This window comes from Silurus aristotelis (assembly GCF_946808225.1).
Source record: "Silurus aristotelis genome assembly, chromosome: 23".
In the NCBI taxonomy this organism is placed as follows: domain Eukaryota; kingdom Metazoa; phylum Chordata; class Actinopteri; order Siluriformes; family Siluridae; genus Silurus; species Silurus aristotelis.
Window position 1 is genome coordinate 3,345,760 of NC_139596.1, and position 23,610 is coordinate 3,369,369.

Sequence of the window (23,610 nt, forward strand, 5' to 3'; positions counted from 1 at the left end):
CACAGTCACCCTTCATCAATTGGGCCTTTAAATAATTATATATGTACCATCGAAATAAACAGTGATGTTACCATGTAATAAATATGTCGGTAAACTACTTTAAACGGCCGTACAGAGGAATGTACAGTAAAATACATTCTTTGCCCAGAGGTGTTTACATTAAGAATTTTTACTTTTCCAAATTAATGTGGATACAATATTATACAAATATGATCAATCAAATATGTTTTCTAATGGATAATAAATAAATTAATTAAATAAATAAGATAAATAAACCCATTTAGTGCATTTCATTGCCATATTACATTAAATTGCTAATACAACTATAAAAAAAAAATAAAACATCATAAAAAATTATAAATAAATATAAAAATCTATTTCAAATTACTTAAAAAAAAAAAAAGGTACACACACACACACACTGCATGGTGTTTTCTTTATGTTGTAGTTTGAAATGATCCCAAACTTTGTGAAAACTTTCTGTTGTGTTCTTCGGCCTGAATCTTCTCTTCGCCCCTCGCTGTTTTCTCTCCGTTCCTTATCTACTGATATTTGTCAAATCACAAAAAGCGTAAACAAACTACAAAAAAAATATACAAATTCTAATAATTCACCACAAAAGTGGACAAAAAAAAAAAAAAAAAAAAAAAACATTGGGGGCGTGACTTAGTGGGCATCGTAGGAGAGGGGGCGTGGCCCGGCAGCGTCGCTCCAATCCGACGGTGCGTTCGCGCGCTGCCTCGCGCCCGGCGCGGTGAAAAAAAACCTCCACGGCCGCAGGTGTCATGTGAAACGCCGCATGCTCGCTGTGACCGGAGCTGAAAGCGTGTGTGTGTGTGTGTGTGTGTGTGTGTGCGCGAGTGTGTGTGTGTTGGGGAAATGGTTCTCTCCTCTGACCACTGACACCGGCGAAAACTTTCCATCCGGGGATCTTAGCTTTGCCGCTCCGTCTTTTTTTTCCGTCTTACTTGTTTTATTAGCCACGTCTAAATGTGTGTGTGAGTGAAAGTTTGTGTGTGTGTGTGTGTGAGTGAGTGTGTGTGTGAGTGAGTGTGTGTGTGTGTGTGTGTGTGTGAGAGAGAGAGTTTCTTTATGCCTGCCGCGTCCTGGAGCGAGTCGCCACCACTATGCGAGGTAAGAAACGGGACTATGTGTGTACATGTGTGTGCGCGCGCGCTCGTTCGCGTGCGTGGATGCGCGCACACACGTATAATTCATTCTAAAAACAGCTCGAAATGCACCGTGTTTGGTTGTTTGTCTTGAAAAAACGCTGTGGTTTTGGAAAACATGTTAACGAGCAGTCTGAATGTTTCACACTCGGTAATAAATTAGTTATATACTTCTAATAAGTCTATAATTAACACTTTGTTAGAGCAGGTGTACCGCACACTTTTTATACAACAATAAGTGATTTTTTGAACATTTTCTATACAATATATAAAGTCGATTTTTTTAATGTGAGTATAAAGGTTTATATTAAAGCCTGGCTCTTGATCTCTGTAAATAAACAGGTCCAAAACTTTTAGGTTAATATCAGTGCCATTATTATTATTTTATTAATTGTAAACATACATATTATAGGTTATATATGTTTTAGTTTAATTTGTGACTGAATGTTTATAATTATAATAGGAATATTGCTGAGTAATAAATCACCTCAGACACCGGATGCTAGCCGTCTCAATCACTCATTTTTAAATAAACTTCCCAATTTCTATTTTTCTTACTTGACATTTCTAGAAACTATATTATCTTTGATTGTTTTTACTTAATTGTATTAGTAAGACTTAATTTTTGAGCCTTTTAACTGATTATAAGCCTGAGCGCGTTGTTAGCCGACTGAAGCGACCGGTGACTGAGAGCGCGCGCTGAGAGAAAATACACATGAAAGTCCCATTTTTCATAAAAAAAACCCCGAAAAAATTAGAAAAGACGTCGTGTTGTTCAATTCAACATATAATTTGTACTCACCATCAATAAAATTCAGCTAAATTCTAAATTCTAATTTTAAATGAGTGTGTGTGGGGGGGGGGGGGGGGGGGGGACGGGGACCGGGTCGATGTCGTCCACAAGGCGCCGCTTTGCGTCCGAAATTTCCTCAGTGCAGCTTCCGGTTCTTCTTCCGCCCCTGCGTCGGGTCTACTTTCATCACCTTTTCATTGCCCTACAATCAATTATTCTATCCTAATTTTTCCCTCGCAGTTTTTTAAAACAAAAATCTTAAACAAAAAAATTCAATATATAAATATTATTATATAATTCTAATATATTATAATATACACATGTTATATATTATATAGGATAGGTACGCGGAAGCCCACTGCATCATCAGCATCATCAATACAGTAGTGATTTGGTTCAGACGAATGCTGTTAAAAACTCTAGAATGTAATTAGCATTTGTAAAGAAATACTAAAACATTTCCAGACCAATATTCTTACTTCAAAACTTTATTGGAAGTAACTTTATTAGTGCCCTAGTTTTGTCCAGATACACATACATGAAATTTCTAAACAAAATCATCCTACATTTTATTGTTCCAGGTTACAGATTATATGCTAATACACTCAAGCTTTGTGTGTGTATATATATATATATATATATTTATATATATATATATATATATATATATATATATATATATATATATATATATATATATATATATATATATATATACACCATTATATACAGCGTTATTGTGATGATCCATTCAGTGATCTACAGATAAACCCTTAGAAACCGTACCTTTTCCTGCTCCCTGAAGTGATATTTGGGGTGTGTTATCTATTAAAGAGAATGCGGTGTACCATAAATGATTTAAAGCCACTCTTGTAACTTGAGAGAACTACATGTACACTACATGCATCTTTCCAGGTAAAGTGTACACACTAAAGATACAAAAGATGTACAGCTGAGATATGGCACTGTGACAGGGGGGGACATACAATTTAGGACCCTAAAGCACTATGACACTAATCTAATAATCACATTTGCATTTTGATTTGCTTTAATAGTTTATAATCTTAAATAAAATTATATATAGGCTAACTTTGAAGGTCAGTGAAAAGCTAAACTTTGATAAATCCTGTATTATTTTTATTGTTTTATAATATTGCTTGTAACTTGGGCATTACTAAAACCGAGATAGATAAAACTTTTATTTGCCTTCTATGTCTCCCTACTTCCTATGTCAACTTTTCCTATAGTGCAATTAGGTTATTGGAAATTTGCAAGCGATTAAAAAAATAATAAAAAATAGACTTAATCAATATTTTCTGATGTATGGAGAGAAAAGTTTGGAAAGGCAATTATTAGGCACTGTAGGTAAAATTGAGTATATCTATACACTCTATATACACTTTTGCATTGATTGCATTTTTTACTACCAATTTTATTAATTTTTTATGTCATAATTCCCACCAATGCAAAGGATTAATTGAATTGGTTAAATACATTTTCTATTTAATTGATAATTGAAATAAGAGAATATGTCCCCATAAGTCTTTAAAGTCTAGACGGAACAGTTCAAGTGCAGCTTCTGAGCCACTAATGACAGTCAGTGAAGTTTTTTGCTGGCTGTCTTATACTCATTAAGTGATGGTTTGGCCGTTGTAGTAGTTGTTGTTGTTATTTGGGAAGTCAGTAACGTTTAAATTTGGATTTATGATTATTTACTCTATTTTACTATCTTAATGCTTAAGATCTAATCCCTCATGCTGCGGGATGGACCAGTAGATGTAGTCTTCTTGCTCTGTTTTTGCCCGTCAGTCACGCTGCAGCCTTATGAGAGTGTTGTAGGAGATTTGCATGTTGTGTTCTACAGGAATCAAAAGCTTTCTCTGGTTGCCAGATTGATTAAAAGTACACCGGTACAACATCCGATCTAGTAACTCGAGAACCGATTGCCTTCCAAAAGCCTTTCTTCCATTTCACCAGGATGTAATGCTTATATACAAACACACACACACACAGAAAGTGAGCAGGAAAGAGTTTGGGCAGGGAGAGAAAGAGATACAGAGATATTTGGAAATAATTACAGGTGGGAAAAAATGAGCACGGGTGTCTTTTTCTTTAAAGTTTCCGCAAACTAAACTCAACTCTGCCAGCAATACAATGAATTCAGACCATGTCACACACAAATAAAGCCTATGCGATTAGAAGAAGTTAGGTTTATGGACTAAGAGTTCTATTATTATATTTGGACAATGAAGAAACTCCTGGTGCTGAATATTTGTGTCAGAACTAAGATTTTAATCTCAGAACAGCACTTTGGGATTAGTGTGTAATATTAGAATGTGCGAAGAAAAGGGACATGACAGAGACAGACAGACAGACAGACAGACAGACAGACAGACAGACAGACAGACAGACAGACAGACAGACAGACAGACAGTCTTTTGATACAGCGAATGTGTGCAGCGCTGGACATCACAACCACTAACATTCACATCATCTCGCACACACACACACACACACACACACACACACACACACACACACACACACACACGAGTCTATTTAAATATCTGACTATTTATGGACATACAGCTTGAAACTGTGGATCAGTAGAATAAGATCAAAACTAAATCGAGTGCTGTCAGTCAGGTCGAGCACTGAATTTTTCAGTCCCAGGAATGATTTTTTTTGGAAAGGATGAATCATAAATCCTGTCAGAAATTAAACCATCTTCTATTGACATGTAAAATCTGTATGAGACTCAGTTTTTTATACAGTGTAGAAAGTTTGTTGGAATTGGTTTGTGAGGTACCGGAGTTGTTCCTGCCCCAGAGATTTTTTTAATTTTTTTGGTACTGTTTCTTTTTATATTTAAAAATTAAATCAGTAAACATATATTGCACAGATTTATAGAATTCTGAAAAGGGCATTGGATGGACGAGTGTGTGCAGGCTGAATGTGTATCACGGGTTCAATAGAAAATATGACTTTGAAACTTAAATTTGTGTGCGTAATTTAAAAACAAGAGTTGCCATGCAAACGTTGCCTCAAATACTGAAAGTTTGTGGACACCTGACAATAAGATTTTTATGTGCCTTTTAAACATCCCATTCCACATTTGATCCCCATTTGCTGTTCTAATAACCTCCACTCTTCTGGGAAGATGTTCCACTAGATTTTGTAAGATTCATAACAGCATATAGCTAGAAAGCACAGGAATACAAACTTTTGCTCACCACTATCTGATTCCTTATCTGCTTAAAATGGCTCAACAAAGTAATGAGCTTCTTTATCTCACCTTTATAGCAAGAGATACTATATAAGATCTTTAAGTGATCTGGTCTAGAGAGCAGGCATGACGGCAGCTTTAGGCTCTGAAGCGTCTTCTTCAGCTAGCGCAGTGCCATACACGCATGATTGTTTACCCATGATGCTCTGGGAGGATGGGTTTCACCTGTGGGAGCTGTTCCAGGGCTATAGAAAGAATACAGAAGAATGCATACCTGTGCTGTGTGTTAACCTTGGAGCGCTCTACGGTTTCCGTGGCGGTCTAAAGTTTCTGCCGTGCCACAGGAGTAGCTGAGAACGAGTCGAGAAAGGAGAAAAAGAGAGAGAGAGAAAGGGATTGTATGGCCATAACAAGAAAATGCAACTCGAGTTTTGTGAAATAAAGCTTGACATGTTTACAACTGCCTAAAGGACATTGACCATGCAGGGAATTGGGCACCCAGAAGGAAGGATAAGGGTACTATTGATTGTGATTCTACCACCTCAATGCTTCACCATCAGCACTGTGCCAATTAAGAAGAGATGTGAGTGCAAGTTCCAGGTTCTAACACTAAAAAAAGGGGTGAATTCTTATGCACGGCATCGTATCCAGAGCTCTTGGAGCATGCTGCTGTAAACCATTGCAGAACCACGTAAATGGTTCACAAGGGTGTGTGTCCGTTTGCGGTTTTTTGCCTTTTCTCTTTTTTTTTTTGTCCATGTGAAAGCGAGATCCGTAAATAGATTCCAAAGAAGGGTGTGAACGATGGGAGAGAAAAGGATAGATAAGCAGAGCCTAGGGAGAGCAGGAAGAAAGAGATGTTAGAGAAACGCTGGCTAGATAAGGGGTGTTAGATAGAACGAGGGGTGTTACTTAGGTGGAACGAGGGATGTGTGTGAAAGAGAAAGAGAGCCAAAAATTGTCAGAGGACAACCAAGATAGATAAGAACTTAAAGAATGGCCAGTGTGTGTGTGTTTCTCAGAAAGAGAACCAGAGAGAGAGAGAGAGAGAGAGAGAGAGAGAGAGATAGCTCACGGTTGAAGAGATGTCTGTGATCGTTTTGCGTCAGGCTCATGGGGCCACTTTGGGGAAAAACCTTGTTATCCAGAATCAAATTGTGGCCCGAGGCGAGCTATTAACATTCTGCCCTGGGAGAGAAAGCACACACGCTCACACACACACACACACACACACACACACACACACACACAATTTTAGCAAAACGGGTCCTTGTTCAGGTGCACTCACAGCTGATGATATTCAGCAACTAACAGCAACCCAATGCTTTAGTATGACAACAAGGAAGAAAAGAATAAAGAAAAATAAAGCATTGGAGAAAAAATAGACACAAATGAGAAATACAGGAAGGAAAAACAGGAGGAAAAATGCAAAGGAGGAGGGGAGAAAGAATGAAGCAAACGAGCAGAGAGGAAGTAGGAAAGGAACATGGAGCAATGAGAAACTAAACAAGCAAAAACAAATAGGAAAGGAGATATAAATAAAAAGGGCAAAATAAGAAAAGAAAGAACGAAAGAACGAAAGAAAGAAAGAAAGAAAGAAAGAAAGAAAGAAAGAAAAAGCAAGGAGGAAACAAATAAGGGAAGGAAAGAAGGAAGGAAGGAAGGAAGGAAGGAAGGAAGGAAGGAAGGAACAATGTAGGGAGGGAGGAAGAAACAAATAAAAAGGTAAAAAAAAAAAAATAAGAAAGAATAAAGAGAAACAAAGACAAAAATAAACAAAACCAACCTAAAGCAAGGAAGAAACAAATAATGGATGAAGGAATGAACCTGGGAAGAAAGAAAGAAACAATGAAGGGAATAAAGAAAGAAACTGGGAAGGAAATGGACAAACAAGGAAGGAAGAAACACAGGAGGGAGGGAGGAAGAAACAAGGAAGGAAGGAAGAAACAAACATAAGGGGAAAAGGAAGTAAATAAGAAAGAAGAGGAAGAAGGACAAAAACAAACAAAGCAGAAGCAAAACAAACAAAAAGGAGGATGAAAAAAGGAAGGAAGAATCATGAAAGGAAGGAAGGGAATGAAGGGACAAAAAAGGAAGGGACTCAGGTAAGAAAGAAGGAAAGAATGAAGGATGAAAGGGAAACAGGGAGAAGGGCAGTAAAAAGGAAGGAAGAAACAAGCAAAGGAATGAAATAAAAAATATATAAATTAGAACAACAAACAGGAAAGAAAGAGAAACAAACAAGAATATAGAAAGCAAGGAGAAATAAACAAATAAAAAAAAACAAAGAAAAAAGAAAAAACATGGACTATTTTGACAACTGCGGAAGAAACACATTAAATAAATAAAAATATATATGGGAACAGAAAAACAAGGATCAATGAGAGCAATAATAAACATGAGATTATAAAAAGGGAAAGAAGGAAATAAAAAGAAAGGAGAAAAGAAAGAAAAGAGAAAATCCCCAGTGGCCTTTTTTGACACTATATTTAGACGTCATCGTTTATATTATTTGCATGTTGCCGAGTATCACTGTGGAATGCAGTCAGCTTGATGATGTCACTGAGGGCTTCCCGTGTCACGGATGCAATGTAGAGGTGAATCAAGCTGGAAATGAAATGATGCTGCTGTAATTCAGCAGAGCAGAGTCGTGAAACAGTCTTCTTCTTTCGGCTTCTCCTATTAGGGTCGCCACAGCGGATCATCCGTCTCCACACCCCCCTGTCCTCTAAATCTGCCTCTTTTAACCCAACTACCTGCATGTCACATCCATAAACCTCCTCCTTGGCCTACATCTTTTTCTTCTTCCTGGTGGACCCATCCTCAGCATTCTCCGATATACCCCATGTCCCTCCTGTGCACATGTCCAAACCATCTCAATCTCGCCTCCCTCACCTTGTCTCCAAAACGTCCTACATGTGCTGTCCCTCTGATAAACTCATTTTTATTTCTGTCCATCGTCGTCACTCCCAACGAAAAACTTAACATCTCCAGCTCGGCTCCCTCCAGCTCCACCTCCTGTCTTTTATTCAATGCCACTGTCTCTAAACCATACAACATCTCAGGTCTCACCACAGTCCTATAAACTTTCCCTTTTACTCTCACAGATACTCTTCTATCACAAATCACTCCTGCTATCACTCTTCTCCACCCTGCCTGCACTCTGTCTTCACTTCTCTAACACACTCTTCATTACTTTGCACTGTTGACCCCAGGTACCTGAACTCCTTCACCTTCTCCACCTCTTCTCCCTGCAACCGCACCACTCCACTGCCCTCCCTCTCATTCATACACATGTACTCTGTCTTACTCCTACTGACTTTCATTCCCCTTCTCTCCAGCACATACCTCCACCTCTCCAGGCTCTTCTCAACCTGCTCACTACTCTCACCACAAATCACAATATTATCCGCAAACATCATAGTCCATGGAGACTCCTGTCTGACCTCGTTGGTCAACCTTTCCATCACCACTGCCAACATGAAAGGCCTCAGAGCCGATCCTTGATGCAGTCCAACTTCCACCTTGAACCAGTCTGTCGTTCCTACTGCACACTTCACTGCTGTCACACTGTCCTCATACATGTCCTGCACAACCCTCACATACGTCTCTCACTTCCTCATACAATACCACAATTCCTCTCTTGGCACTCTGTCGTACGCTTTCTCTAAATCCACAAACACACAATGCAACTCCTTCTGACCTTCTCTATACTTTTCCGTCAACATTCTCAAAGCAAATAATGCGTCTGCGATACTCTTTCTCGGCATGGAACCATACTGCTGCTCACAGATGGTCACCTCTTCTCTTAGAGTCGTGAAACAGTGACGAAGATTATTTGTGTTAGCATTTGTGTTCCAAACAAAGCAAAATGCTGGATGAATTGTTCAGATATTCCAAGTGAGAATCTTAAAAAGACCTGAAGGACAGATTGCGTCACCGTCTTCCTGATTTCGTTTGCCCCAAGTAGCAAGTGTTTGTCTTACTAGGCCATATGGAGATGACCTTGAGATGCACACACACACACACACACACACACACACACACACACACACACACACACACACACACACACGCTTACGTTTAGGTATGTTTTCAGCTGATGGTGTTCTATAACTAACTATGCTTTATTCTTTAATATGAGACCATTGAGGAAAGGAAAAAATAGGAAGAAAGGGAGAAGGAAGGAAGGAATTAAGGAGAAGGGAAAAACTGAGACATGAGGAATGAAATAAAAGAAGTGAAGAGTAAGCAGAGTGGAAAGAAGAAAGAAACAACCACCAACTGAGAAGGGGAGAGAGAAAGAAAAAAGAAAATGGAGACAAAATAAATAAAAAGAGTAAGAAATGGAAGGAAGGTAGGCAGGAAGCAACGAAGGAGAAAGGAAAAATTGAGACTTTAACAATAAATAAAAAAAGAAAGAAAGAAAGAACACTGGGAAGGAAGGAAGGAAGGAAGGAAGGAAGGAAGGAAGGAAGGAAGGAAGGAAGGAAGGAAGGGAAAAACTGAGACAAGAACAAGAAATGAAATAGAAAGATTTAAAGAGTGAGGGAAGAAAGAAGACTAAACAGAAAGGAAGGAAGAAGTGAAGGAAAAGCAGGAGAAAGGAAAAAATAAGAAAAGAACATGGAATGAAAAAGAAAAGAGTGAAGAGTAAGAAAGAAACACTGGCAATACAGAAAGCAAGAAAGAAGTAAGGGAGAAAGGGGAAGGTTTGGAAAAAGAGGATCTTTGGAAGGCAGGCAGGAAGGAAGAGAGGGAGAATAAAAGAAACAAACAGAGAGACAGAGAGGAAGAAACAAACAAGCGAAGACAGGGAGTTAAAAAAAAGACAAAGCAAAAACAAGAAAGGAAGAAGAAACAACAGACTGAATTGGTTCGTCCCTAAAACATAAAGTAGTTTTGTGTTACAAAAATACACAAGTCAAAAGATTTATTTTAAATGTGTTAGTTTGGATGTGTGTGTGTGTGTGTGTGTGTGTGTGTGTGTGTGTGTGTGTGTGTGTGTGTGTGTGTGTGTGTGTGTGTGTGAGAGAGAGAGAGTGAGAGAGAGAGAGAGAGAGAGAGAGAGAGAAAGAGAGAGGATGCTGTCCCACAAACAGCCAGTTATGACACTGTTGTACCACCCTGAGGCAAGTGTCTTACTAACCTACTTAAGCAGTCTAACACCCCAACACACACACACACACACACACACACACACACACACACACACACACACACACATATGCTTACAGACTGTAGAGCTGTGAAGTGTGCATCCAATGTCAAAAACATACATACCTTGAGCTTTAATCAGGTTTAGCAGAATTCTGCAGGCCTGCAATTATATCCACTATTTCAGTGCATAGCCTCAAACACATTTCAGTCATAAAGCGATCATAATTATGCTAGTGAGAATTTAAATAGTGACCTGAGGTTTGACAAAGCTTGGTTGTTCAGTATACAGGTTATACAGCAGCTTTTTTGAGAGTTTTTAGCATTTGTCCTTTTTTTTTTTTACCAAATTGTCTCTCATAGTGTGAGCATTGGGGCAACACGATTCTTGCCCCAGTGGGTCTCTATTGTGCTTGTTGCAATAAATTGAAATTGGGTATTGAGCACAACATGAAGTTGCAACCGAATCCATTAGAATATTGTCTTGTATTTGTCAAGTATGGCATTTAAACTGTATGGGGTAGTAAATTATATGAAGATAGTATTCATCATACTATTTTTTTATTTTACAATAATAATAATTAAAAAAAACACATTTAAAAGGAAAAAAGGGGAAGTCAATAAGGAAAAAATGAGAAAAGGAAGGAAGGATTGAAGGGTCTATAAGTCGTTCCATAAGGGAAGGAAGGTAGGAAATTATAGAAGGAAGCAAGAAAGAAATGGAAGCAAAAAAAAGAAGCAATCTTTTCACTTTCTAATAAATTATTAAGTTATTATAAGTGAGTGTGTTCTTATGTGTGTCTTATTCATGTGTTTTTGTGAGTCAGAAAACATGTGTGCTGCCATTTCTTTTTAATTTATACACTGAGTATATGAACAGTAATGAGCCCATATATTTGCATATGTGTACAGTATACTGGACCCCAGCCATAGATGCCCTTCTGTTAGCTTAGTGAAGTAGCCAATCACAGCTCAGTGCTACAGTCAGGCACAGATGATGCTGGCCAGCAGGGGAATGCCCCCGGCCTCCCCAACAAATACCCACAATGCCAGGCAGTCTTTGTACCAGGGGGCAGGGATGCCTAGCTGACTAAAGCCACTGCTATGTTTTTGACTTTTGGACCAAGGGATTAGTACTGGGTCGTGATTTTCTCAAGGTTGTTTACATGGTCCTGACCTTTTCCAAGGGTTCTACATAAAAGTAACTTGAGGAGTGTGGGATTCTGTGATTTCTTTTTAGCAACATTGTTTTTATTCCAGGCCACTGAGAAAAGTCTCATGGTTAATGAATCCCCAATCTATCTACACTATCAATCTATATGATGGCTATCAAGCTGATTGCTAACTTGTGCTAAATCTCAGAATAGCCCACTTTGTTATCCTATAATATGAACCTTAATGGCCTTAATGTTATCTGACTTTGGAGCAGCTTGAATGCCTCACAGACTTCATCACACTCATAATCTAATTACTGATAATGCCTGAAGATCCATCATCCATAACCGACCGCCCTAAGCAAGTGTCTTCGTATCCCACCCCTAGGCAAAAGGTCTTAAACATGGATGAGCACCACATGCCAGTCCAATCTGGGGCCTCCTAGTCATATTTGGACAACCACTAATCAGTGTGCACTGCGTTACACACACTGATTTAGTGGTGTGAAATGGTCTCTGTTATTCTGACACATACAAAGCACTTCTTTACTAATGTTTTTCAGGAAAAGAAAATCAGCAAGCAGCTGCATAACCCAACTTTTCCTGTGGGAATATTTTTGGGGTCCAACTGGGAGTTACTTTTGACCACTACAGAGGGGTCCAAATAGGAATTACTTTAGAATCCTATAGAAGGGTCCAAATGGGAGTTACTTTAGACCGCTATAAAGGGGTCCAAATGAGAGTTAGTTTAGACCGCTTCAGAGGGGTCCAAATGGGAATTACTTTTAAACCCCCACTGGAGATTCAACTGTACACAAAATTCACAGTTCGGTACGTACCTTCCTTCCAACCTTCCATTCATTCACTCCCTTGATATGTGGAATTGTCAACTTTTTCTCGTTTTAATAGAAATTCTTAAAGCTGGACATAAAACACTAAAGAATCTACAGCACTACAACACATGTTAGCCGCTAGCCACTTCCTGGTTACGTTAGGATTCTTTAGCATTTTCATGCATGCACAAAACAAATCTTATATCTGGTATGGAGTGAGTACCCACAGTGGCACTGCGCTAACTTTAGTTTCCTCTTATGTTTTTAAGTTTAATAATAATTTTCAAAATGCGCTCAAAGTGCGAGGTGGAGACTAAACAAACTTCTCGTTCGCCACTTAATACGTTCCTAAGGGAACTTAGATTTTAATTATGTTCCACACATAAATAAGCTTGCCTTCTGTACACGTGTTTCAAACCAAATCGGAATTAATTTATACCGTTACAGAATGGTCCAGATGAAAGAAACCTTTGACTGCTACAGAAGAGTCAAAATGGTTCCTTTAGACTTCTATAGAGGGATCTAAAAAGAAGTAACTTTAGATTCCTGTAGAGGGGTCCAGATGGGAATTACTTTAGACCCCTATAAAGAGGTCCAAATGGGAATTACTTTTGACGACTACAGAGGGATCCAAAATTTGAATTACTTTAGACCCCTAAAGAGTGGTTCTAAAGAGGGTTGCTTTAGACCGCTCCAGATGGGACCAAATGGGAGTTACGTTAGACCACTACATTAGAGGAACAGCGCATGTAGGACGTTTTGGAGACAAGGTGAGGGAGGCACGATTGAGATGGTTTGGACATGTGCACAGGAGGGACATGGGGTATATTAGTAGGAGAATGCTGAGGATGGAGCCACCAGGAAGGAGGAAAAGAGGAAGGCCAAGGAGGAGGTTTATGGATGTGGTGAGGAAAGACATGCAGGTAGTTGGGTTGAAAGAGGCAGCTGTAGAGGACAGGTGGGTATGGAGAAGGATGATCCGCTGTGGCGACCCCTAATGGGAGAAGCCAAAAGAAGAAGAAGAAGACAGAGGGGTCCAAACAGGAATTAATTTAGACTGCTACGGACGGATCCAAAATTTTACCTCATTAATTCCTTGCCTATTTAACTGAAATGTGTCTTCAACTAAATAATGACAAGCAACTTCGTTATGTTTTCAGTAGACATAAATCTATTACTTAAGAGAGCGGAAGGGGCGTGGCTTATAAACTTATTTTCTATATGAGTGTCCTGACCAGAATGGACTTGTCTTTGGACTTGACTTGTGTGACTGAAATCCTCCCCTTCACACACACACACACACACACACCTTCCACCAAAGCGCTGTAAGTCACGAGGAGAGTCTAATCAATTGGTAGAAAGCCACCCACCAGAACCATGGATTTGTTGGCTGTTTGTTCATAAGTGTTTTTGTGTGTGTGTGTGTGTGTGTGTGTGTGTGTGTGTGTGCACGCGTGTGCGCCTAGTGGAAATAATCTCTCGCCTACACAGTGCAAATCTGAGCCTCTGATTAGAATATTCATATGCAGCTTTAGCATGTCAACAGGCAAACAGCCAAATAACACAATGCTGGAATTAAACTCGTGATTCCTGAGAAACCAAGCTTATGTTAAAGGCACCCTGATTTTTTTTCCCCCACAGAAGCTTCAGTATCAACATAGCTTATTTTATTTTCCTATAATTGAGATTCTCCAAATGCTAACAATAAATAGAAGCTATTAAGAATGATGGTTGTTCATGTGTTAATCATTGGTTTTAGAGCTAAAAAATAGCAGAATGGTGTGTGTGTGTGTGTGTGTGTGTGTGTGTGTGTGTGTGTGTGTGTGTGTGTGTGTGTGTGTGTGAAGAAGATCATGGTTAAGTTGACATACTCCTAGCCACTTTAATGAATCTAATTAAATAGAGAGGAAAGCTTCCTCCAGAGATGTAAACGCACACCTTGTCATTAGGAACCAATTATTACAGTCCTCATGCTTCCTCCCACCTCAAACACACACACACACACACACACACGCACAGACACACACTCTGTTTCTTTCGAACTGCAGTATGCTAACACTGTGTTTCAGTGACGCCACAGCAAACCCTAAACCCTAGCAGCTAAGCTAGCTGGAGTGTGGGTGTTAGAGTGTCATCTGCCCTGAGCTAAGTGGAATTAAGCATGGAATCGCCAGCACTGCATTCCCTGTCTTACTTAATGTAGAGATAAAAGTGCCCTCGTGGCTAATAGGCCTTAATGTACGCAGACATGCCTTTATACACACCAACATCCGGTGCAGTCGTGTCATGTTGTGTTGCTTCTGCTAGGACCGTGGGAGAACATTTTTCTTCAACATCTGGGAAGTAAAATAAGAACTAAAGACGTGAAAAAATGGGTGTGTATAGATGTCACAAACCCGTTCATCAACATTGTATCAATTTAGCAATCAAATTATTTTCAAAGCTTCTATAATCTCTTGACGAGTGTGATGACGCTCTGTAAGGGTGTGTTACGTTCAAACAGAAAACAGGGCTTAAACAGTGCTAACGAACATTTTTAGGGTTCGGGGGTTTGTGCTGACATAACATCCTGCCCGAACGTGATGATGGCATGGATGATCGTAGTGACAGGAAGACTATACGTGCCTCCTACCCACAAACCCCAGGGAGGCGCTGGTCGTCCTGGCAACCAAGGCACAGACACGGACATTTCCTTATTTTTTTTGACAGGCCTACGCATGTAGAGCCTCTGGCCATTCTAACACACACACACACACACACAGAGCGTATTCACGTGCATCAGCATCCCACTACCATGCTCAGCTTACAACCTAATTTTGAATAGAATTCGGAAAGCACACTATTGACATAACAGTCCTACCCAGGAGTAAAACAAAATGGCGGTTTCTTTGTTTTTCCCAAACCAATAACTTTTTGCTGATAGAAATAAATTAAATAAAAGATTACGTCATTACCGAATTGGGCAAAGGTCTGTGTGTGGACAACCACAGTGTTGTGTTTGTGTGTGTGCATGTGTTTGTGTGGACTCTGTTCAGTTAAATTGTTTGACCCAGTTTAGCTCTGGCACTAGAAAGTGCTTCTTGATGCCAGGCAGCTGGACATAACTGACAAGTGTGTGCAGTATTGACTTTGTCCCATACAAAACGAGTCAGCAAATGAATGTGTCACTCGTTTACTGAATGACTGAGTCAGTCCAGCAAAGCACTACAAAGTCAAGATCAAGAAACGTAGATTCTATATTGTTTCTACGTTCGTCTGTCGTGCATCAGTCACTTTTGCGGTTTCGTGTTTCCTGGTGTGCACACAACCTTGATTTCATTGTTGATCAGCTGTACAATATTGATAAGACAATAATCAAACATATTGTGTGCGCAACCCTTCATCATTCTAAAAGTTCAGATTAATGCTCTTCATTAGAATCAGTATGGCGGAAAACTACCTGAGGTGCTCATGGTCACACTTTTCAACTTTGGCCAGCTGGGATTTAAATATGATTTTTACTTGTCTTTTACTTGATTTTTACATGTCCAGTACACCACAATTAAATTCTTTCTTCACAAATCCCAGCAATGTAAGAAAACTAGGGTCAGAGCGCAGATACAGCACCCCTAGAGCACAAAGGGTTAAAAGGGCCTTGCGCAAGAGCAATACTGGGGCTTGAACCCCCAACCTTGCGATTAGTACCCCAGAGCCCTAACTACCACGTCCCTTATATTTTATTCTCAAATATGATTTGAGTCTGGTTATGAGATTTGAAATCGACTTGGACTCTGTCTTAGGCAGTTGTCTTGCTCATGGTCTTGACTAAGCGAAGTCCTACCCTTAAATTGTACAAAGGATGACTCGATTGACTCGATCTCTGCTAGTTTTGGTCTTGAACATGTCATTAAATTGAATCTTGCTTGAATCGTGAACGAGAATTCTTACACCAATGATATTGAAAAGCTTAAATAATTGGTTTGCAGCTTTGCAGTTACCTATCAATAGTTCAATGGATCACTTGTTTCAATGGATATAATTGTGGTTCTTGTTCTTTTTCTGTTGACTATAGCACTAACAGTGACTGAAATCAAGTGTATAAAAGTTTTGATTCAGCAGTAAGCTTCGAACAACTACAATTTTGTATGACAAAGGTCTGAGCGATCACACTGATCACCCCGGTCGGTGTTTTTTGCTTCCAGAACTCTGGCTTTAACTCATTCCTGAACTTGCCTAATCTAATCAGTTGTTAGTTAGACACTGGAGACTCTATATAAAGTAACAATCCCCTTAAAGAAATCTACAAGACTACATCAATGATTATGTGATTATTAGTGTTATTATTATATTATTATTATATTATTATATTATATTATAGTGTTATTATTAGATAATTAGTGTTCAATAAACTTCATCATCCACCATTCAAGTCCCTGTAAAGAAGCTGTCACTATAGAAACTGTAACACATTATCACATTATTAATTAACCCTTAACCCTAGAATTGCATTTGGAACAACTTTCACAGATGATAAGGAAAAATAATCAAATGAACTTTACCAAAGTTGAAGGGCTTTCCCAGGCTGCCACACATCCACTATATGGATCAAAGTATTGGGATAATTGACTTTTCCAGGCAAATTTTGTTCTTTCCCAAACGGTTACCACCAAGTTGTCTTTAGATGTGTGAGCATGAAATTTTGCATTCACTTAAACTTGTAGATCCAAACCTGTTCCAACTCCATGAAGATATGCTTTACATGGGATGAAAATATGTCTAAGATCTTGAGTGCCCTGCTATAAAGCTCTGACCTCAACCCTAATGAACACCTTTGGGATGAATGCTGATTGAACCCAAGGCCTCCTTACCTCATCTACATTAGTACCAGACTTTACTAATACCTTTGTGGATAAATAAACAAAAATCTTCACATGCACACTCCAAAATCTGGTGGAACATCTTCCCAGAAGAGTGGAGGTTTTAACAGCAAATGGGGACTAAATGTGGAATGGGAAATTAAATGTGTACACATATTTATAGCATGTGCATATGCACATATGCTTTAAATCTATAGATAATACATATATGCATAGGTTGTATATGTTGCAAAAAGAAGTATACATAAAGAAATATATGTACAACACACACACACACACAGCAACTCTAAGTATGTATTCACAGACAGATTATCGGACACATCCATGTGCTACCACACATGCACACTCATCCACGCATGCTCATACACACTTAGATACATACACATGTCTGCAGTGCTTTAGGGTGAAAATGAAATCAGATGTTGTCGGTAAGTAACATGCTTTTCTATATTTATTCTTTGCAAGTTCTATACTTTTTTTACGCTGTAGGTCACTTGTTACCTCACTTGGTCAGTCAAGTTAATGCGATTTAAATGAGGAAACCTTGAGCATGGGGGTTATTCCTGGTTCAGCAGAAACAAATTAAACCTATTCATTTTGTAGAGTTTTGTATCTTGTTATTTATCTATTGAAATAATTATTTTTGGAAATTCTTTGCAGTGCAACAGAATGTGCAGGGAAATTAATTGAGAGTCGCCGCATCAGATAAGTCTGTGTAGAAGAACGTGTGTAAGAATGATTAAGGATTAGAATGGGTCGCTAATCTCTTTATAGTGAGCGTGCAGCCTCAGCATGCATCCCTTACTCTGTCTTTCTCTCTCTCTCTCTCTCTCTCTCTCTCTCTCTCTTTTTTTTTTCCTTGATTTAATTTCCATCTTTCTGTCTCAGATAAGGTATTGTGTGTCTCTTTGTCATTGCAAGAGCCTGTCCTATCTCCTGTAGTTTTCAATATTTCCTTTTATTAATACGAATTATAAAAAATATATAATTTACCCCCCAAAAATATTAACCATCCATAGTGCAGATTGTGATTGATCGTGATCAAATATTAATTTTGCAGACCTGACAGTTTTGGCATAATTTTTGTTTTAAAAAAAAAAAACAAGCTATGTATCTGTATTTATTAGTGTTAAAACAATAAACAGCAGATGAATCATTAAACAGAATTAATCAAGTGCCATTGTGTCTAATAGCAGACTGGAACAGCTGTGAATCTTCCCATTTGCTTAGGAAATCACAAAAAGAACAAAACATTTCTCTTGTTAGAAAGAAAGTGAGTAAGAATTCGATCTGGGTAGACCTACAAGGCAAAATCCAGTGATAATTAGGAAGAACATTGAACCCAAAAAGCTTACATTTGCCTTTCAAAAACACCTTGATGGCCTTTAAGGATGTTTAATTTTTGGACTGAGAGGAAATTGCAACTTTTGGAAGATCTTGTGCGAAGCCAAAAACAAGAATAAGATCCCCATTAGAACATAATACTAAGAGGGAAACATGTGGTGGTAGTGTGATGATGTGGGGATGCTTTGCCACTTCATGGCTTGGGTATATTGTATTTAACACACTCTTGAGTTCTACAGTCCATGACCTGAAGCTCAGGCACAATTGGCTGATATAGTGGGTTAATGTCATGGTAATGATTTAAAAAAAAAGAAATTTTTGTTTTAACCAAGAAATTTCCTGTCCTTCCTGTCTTTAAATAAGGTCTGTCGTTCATAAGTACTGTACTCCATTTCATAACAAGTGAAGAGGTTTCTCTCTGTTCAATTTCTTTTAACAAAGACGGCCAACCGTGGCACCAAACAAAGAGGTGATCTTTGTATTTCCTGTAGCTTTTTTTTTTTTCTTTCACGGAACATTCTGTTCCAGGCGCGTGCTAGAGTGCTCGGCGTACACATGTGCAGGAAAAGCAAGGCGCCTTTTTTTATTCTTTCCTGTCCTCGCAGCTTCAACGTCGACAGCTTTTTGTGAAATGGGCCACCCGTGTCAAAATTATTAGCGCAGCAGAGTCTCGGGTGTGAAGTGGCCCTTCATTATGTCAGTCTTTATCTAACCGCCGAGCGCTTGCGCAACACGTTTTCTTACCTTGTTCTTTTTCTCTCTCTCTTTTTTTCCCCCTGCAGCCCAAATCGAAGTTATACCATGCAAAATCTGTGGAGACAAGTCCTCAGGGATCCATTATGGGGTCATCACGTGTGAAGGGTGTAAGGTGAGAATGCATCGTTTTTGTATTGACGCGGTTTATGTCGCTTTATCGTGTTGTGTGTAGTGCATACACACCTGTACTGTGTACCTGCTCCGTTATCCAATCAGCCAGTCATGTAGCAGGATCACAACGCATCCAATTGGGTGGATACATCAGAATGAAGAAATAATGTGACCTCAGGGACTTTGACTATGGTTGTTGGTGGTCTGAATATTTCAGAAACTGCCTATCTCCAATAGGTTTTTGCACACGGATTCACTCCAAATGGTTTTTCTACAGACTGAGAGCTGTTTTGAAGTGAAAGCTCAGTGCAAAATGACCATGTTGGGGTAACTCAAATACTCATTCTTTGCAAACAGTTTGAGCAAAAAAGCACCTATGAACACATTGAACCTTGTGCTGGATGAGCTACAAAAACACTTCAACTCCAGATCACCAGGAACAAGAAGCTGAGACTTAATCAGGCGCTCTTGACATGAATCTGCACGGTTTTATGCCTTGTGCTGCCGCCACACGATTGGCTGATTGGCTAGCTATGTGGACTATTTATTTCTTTTTGTTATAGTGTTGTTTTTATTGAACATTTCTTATTGCTGTTCTACCAATGACGTCTTTACTGTACCATGTGGCACCACAGGGTTTTTTCAGGAGAAGTCAACAGAACAACGCCTCGTACTCGTGCCCTCGGCAGCGCAACTGCCTGATTGATAGAACCAACCGAAACCGCTGCCAGCACTGCCGCCTGCAAAAGTGTCTGGCTCTGGGCATGTCCCGGGACGGTGAGGCAGCCGCTTCTATCACTAAAACTTGCAATATTAATTGTACACAATAAAAATTCTTTCTTTGCAAAACCCAAGAAATGTTAGCAAACTGGGGTAGGGCTCAGGGACAGCCATGATACAGCGCCCCTGAAACACAGAGGGTTAAGGGCTTTGCTCAAGTGGTTGTTGGTGATACTGGCGCTTGAACCCCTGATTTTCCGATCAGTAACTCATAGGGTTCCAATGTATATTACTTAAGAGGTGTATATTACTAAAATAATGTTAGCACACTGGTCGAAAATTAGGCACATGTCATTTCTTTTCTTATACCCTGCTATAATAATGCTAACAGACTCCCTTAAAATCTCACAAGTATAATTTTGAGTTAAAATCCAGTGATTCATTCATTCATGTCAAACAGATTTGAACACTAAACTTTTACCACAGACTATAGGAATCTACAACCCTAGAATCTAGGGTTCTTCTTAGAAAAAAAAAGCACAAAAAAGCTACATTTGGCCACCAAATAAATGCATTTCATGCAGGTCATCTTGTTCCATTTGCTTTCTGCCACCAAAGTGTTTCTCACCTGTCTAAAGAACCATACTGAGGGAAAGGATGCAGAAGGGTTCTGTTAAAACAGACAAAACATTGTAAAAGCACCCAATGGCAATAATGAAAATTGGTGTAACACATTTTTATCTGGAATGATTCTTATTATTACCCGTAATCGTTGGAGTACAAGCCATATCCTTAGCTTTATAAAAAAAAATGGTTGGAAAAAACAACCTTACTTTTAGTTAACCATCCACTTCAATTTTTTAACCTTGTCTGGTGGGTGCATTCTTACTTTCTGTCTCCTTTATTTGATCCTTTCCAGCGGTCAAGTTCGGCCGCATGTCGAAAAAGCAGCGTGACTCGCTGTATGCTGAGGTACAAAAGCACCAGCAGAGGCTTCAGGAACAGCGGCAGCAGCAGACGGCCGATGTGTACTCATCCAGCCTGAGCACTCTCGGACACGACTTGGCCGGTGCCTACACCAATGGACACGTTATCGACATGGCCAAGACGCACGCCAACGGCGCACCCGCTGCCTACTACAGCATGGACTCCACTCAGCCGAGCCCTGACCAGTCCGGACTGGACATGGCAGGCTTGAAGCCCATCAAACAGGAGCCCGTGTACGACCTGACACCCGTGCCTGACCTTTTTCCCTACAACTCGTACCAGGACAGCCAGCTAGCCCCCGGAGTGCCCATGGGGGAGCTCGGTATGACAAAACCTCCCTGATTCTACCTTTTACAGTTGAATGAATGGGTTGGATGTTTCGTTTTAATTTGTCATCATTTTGTGCCCCCGAATGAGTGGTATGTTTCGCTCCTTTCTGCAGACCGAATTGCACAGAATATTATCAAGTCACATCTGGAGACATGCCAGTACACGGGCGAGGAGCTGCAGCAGTTGTCCTGGCAGACCCACTCGTACGAGGAGGTCAAAATGTACCAAAGCAAGGTGAGGTTTGATTTTTTGCTTGCATAGGTGGAGCCACCAGAGGGTGCTGCACAAAGTGCATTAATTATGAATGGTCAGAAAGTGCTGATTTATTGACTATAACAGAGGATTTTACAGTTCCACAGAGACTAATAGTAAATGGATTAAAAAAGATCAGGTATGGAAAAGAGTCTCCAGTGTCAGCATTTCTGTTTACCCCTTAGGACAAAGACATGCAATTTGTACCACCAACAAGACATTAAGTGTTTACAGCTAAAGAAATCACAGCTTTGTTTGCAGCTCTCTCTTCCTCTCCCTCTCTCTCTTTCTCTCTCACTTTGTCTTGTACTTACTTTCTGTTTTTCCCCATTTTGTCACACACTATTACTCTCTGTCGCTCTTTTTCTCTCAATCGTTCTCTACATTTCACACCCTTTCCCTCACTCTCTATTATTCCTTCTCTCTTCCACTCTCTTTTATTCTCTCACTCTATCTCTCTCCCCCTTACTCTCACTCTCTCTTTCTCACTCATTCTCTCTGTCTGTCTCGAAGTTCCCTTTCTCACTCTATTACTCTTTTTAAGATAATAACCAGTGCATGTGTGCATATGTGTGTGTGTGCAGTCACGGGAGGCACTGTGGCAGCAGTGTGCAATTCAAATCACTCATGCCATTCAGTACGTGGTGGAGTTCGCCAAGCGCATCACAGGCTTCATGGAGCTCTGTCAGAATGACCAGATCCTGCTGCTCAAATCAGGTCTGAACCCCTCACCATCAAGCCCACCTAAACCACATATCTGTGTATGTTTTTTTTTTTTTTTTTTGTATACCACAAACACAATACTACAGCTGTTTGAGTGGAACATCTAGTAAATGCCATTGTCTTAAATTCTAGAGAGAAATGAAGTCAAAGCAGAAATCAGACAATAAATCAACCTGCCTTTAGATTCAAAGCTGATTATTCTGCAACTGCAGTAAACAAGGAAGGAAGGTATATATTTGTGAGGATGAGGGATGCTAGTCTGGGTCTGCCCACAGTTAATATAAATGTGGTATAAATGAGATAACTGCAAGTCACTCTGGACAAGAGTGTCCACTATAAATAAATAAAAAACTGCAGATGAGCATGCTTGCTACAGTAACTAGTGCTCTAGGTAGAAGTAATTATGTTCTGAACTATAATAAAATAAATGGTGTACCCTAGATGAGGATGGATTCCCTTTTGAGTCTGGTTCCTCTCACGGATTCTTCTTAATACTAATCATTAAGTTTTCTCTTGCCACTGTCACCACTGCCATTTCTATAGCTGAGCAGTTGTGGGGTAAAGGCATTGCTAAAGAGCCCAAAAAATGGCAGCTTGGTGTTTTTAACTCATCACCTTCTGATAAGAAGTCCTTTACCACTCTCATTCCACAGCAATGATCCAACTGTTTAGTTTAAAAAAAAAAAAACATCATTGGTTACATTAATGTGGAATATCTGGAATATCAGGAATATTTGACAACTGATTTGCATGTGCATAATAATCTCATATATTCTTCGCATGACTCGGGTATGGGGGTAGGAATGCTAGACAGAAGCCCTTTTTTACACAAATAACATCCAGTCTTAACTAAATCACCTCAGACTATGTGGCAAAATGTGTTGCCAATTCCAAATAGTACACGCTATAGCCAAAGGTTTGTGGCCACCTGACTATAAAATTCATATATCTTTATTTCCACACGTAATCCCCATTTTTTGTTATAAAAACCTCCACTTTTTCTGGGATAATGTTCCACTAGATTTTAAAATGCGGTTGTAGAGATTAATTCAGCCAAAAGGGCATTAGTAAAATCAGGTACTGATGAAGGGTGAGGGGCACACGCACTTGATCTTGCACTCCAACCCATGTAAGCATATACTCATTGAGCTAGCTCTTAGTTGAAGTGAAAGAAAAATGTCATGTGATCATATCCAAAG

The 23,610-nt window shown here is 39.5% G+C and overlaps 1 protein-coding gene across 3 annotated transcripts in view; it reads left to right on the forward strand.

The window, feature by feature from the left end:
* Positions 1-444: 444 nt before the first annotated feature.
* Positions 445-23,610, forward strand: part of rorb (RAR-related orphan receptor B) — a 28,744-nt gene continuing 5,578 nt past the window's right edge. For 2 of the 3 annotated variants that reach the window (XR_014531017.1, XM_083526401.1), the window contains exons 1-6: positions 445-1,134; positions 19,315-19,400; positions 20,035-20,176; positions 21,039-21,428; positions 21,549-21,670; positions 22,273-22,405. Coding sequence is in view for 2 of the 3 variants with exons in the window: in XM_083526401.1 (XP_083382527.1) it covers positions 1,128-1,134; positions 19,315-19,400; positions 20,035-20,176; positions 21,039-21,428; positions 21,549-21,670; positions 22,273-22,405 (880 nt within the window). In the remaining variant the exon portion in view is untranslated. Of the gene's footprint in view, positions 1,135-17,556; positions 17,617-19,314; positions 19,401-20,034; positions 20,177-21,038; positions 21,429-21,548; positions 21,671-22,272; positions 22,406-23,610 lie in introns of those variants that run through there. The other variant, XM_083526400.1, reaches the window with a different exon arrangement.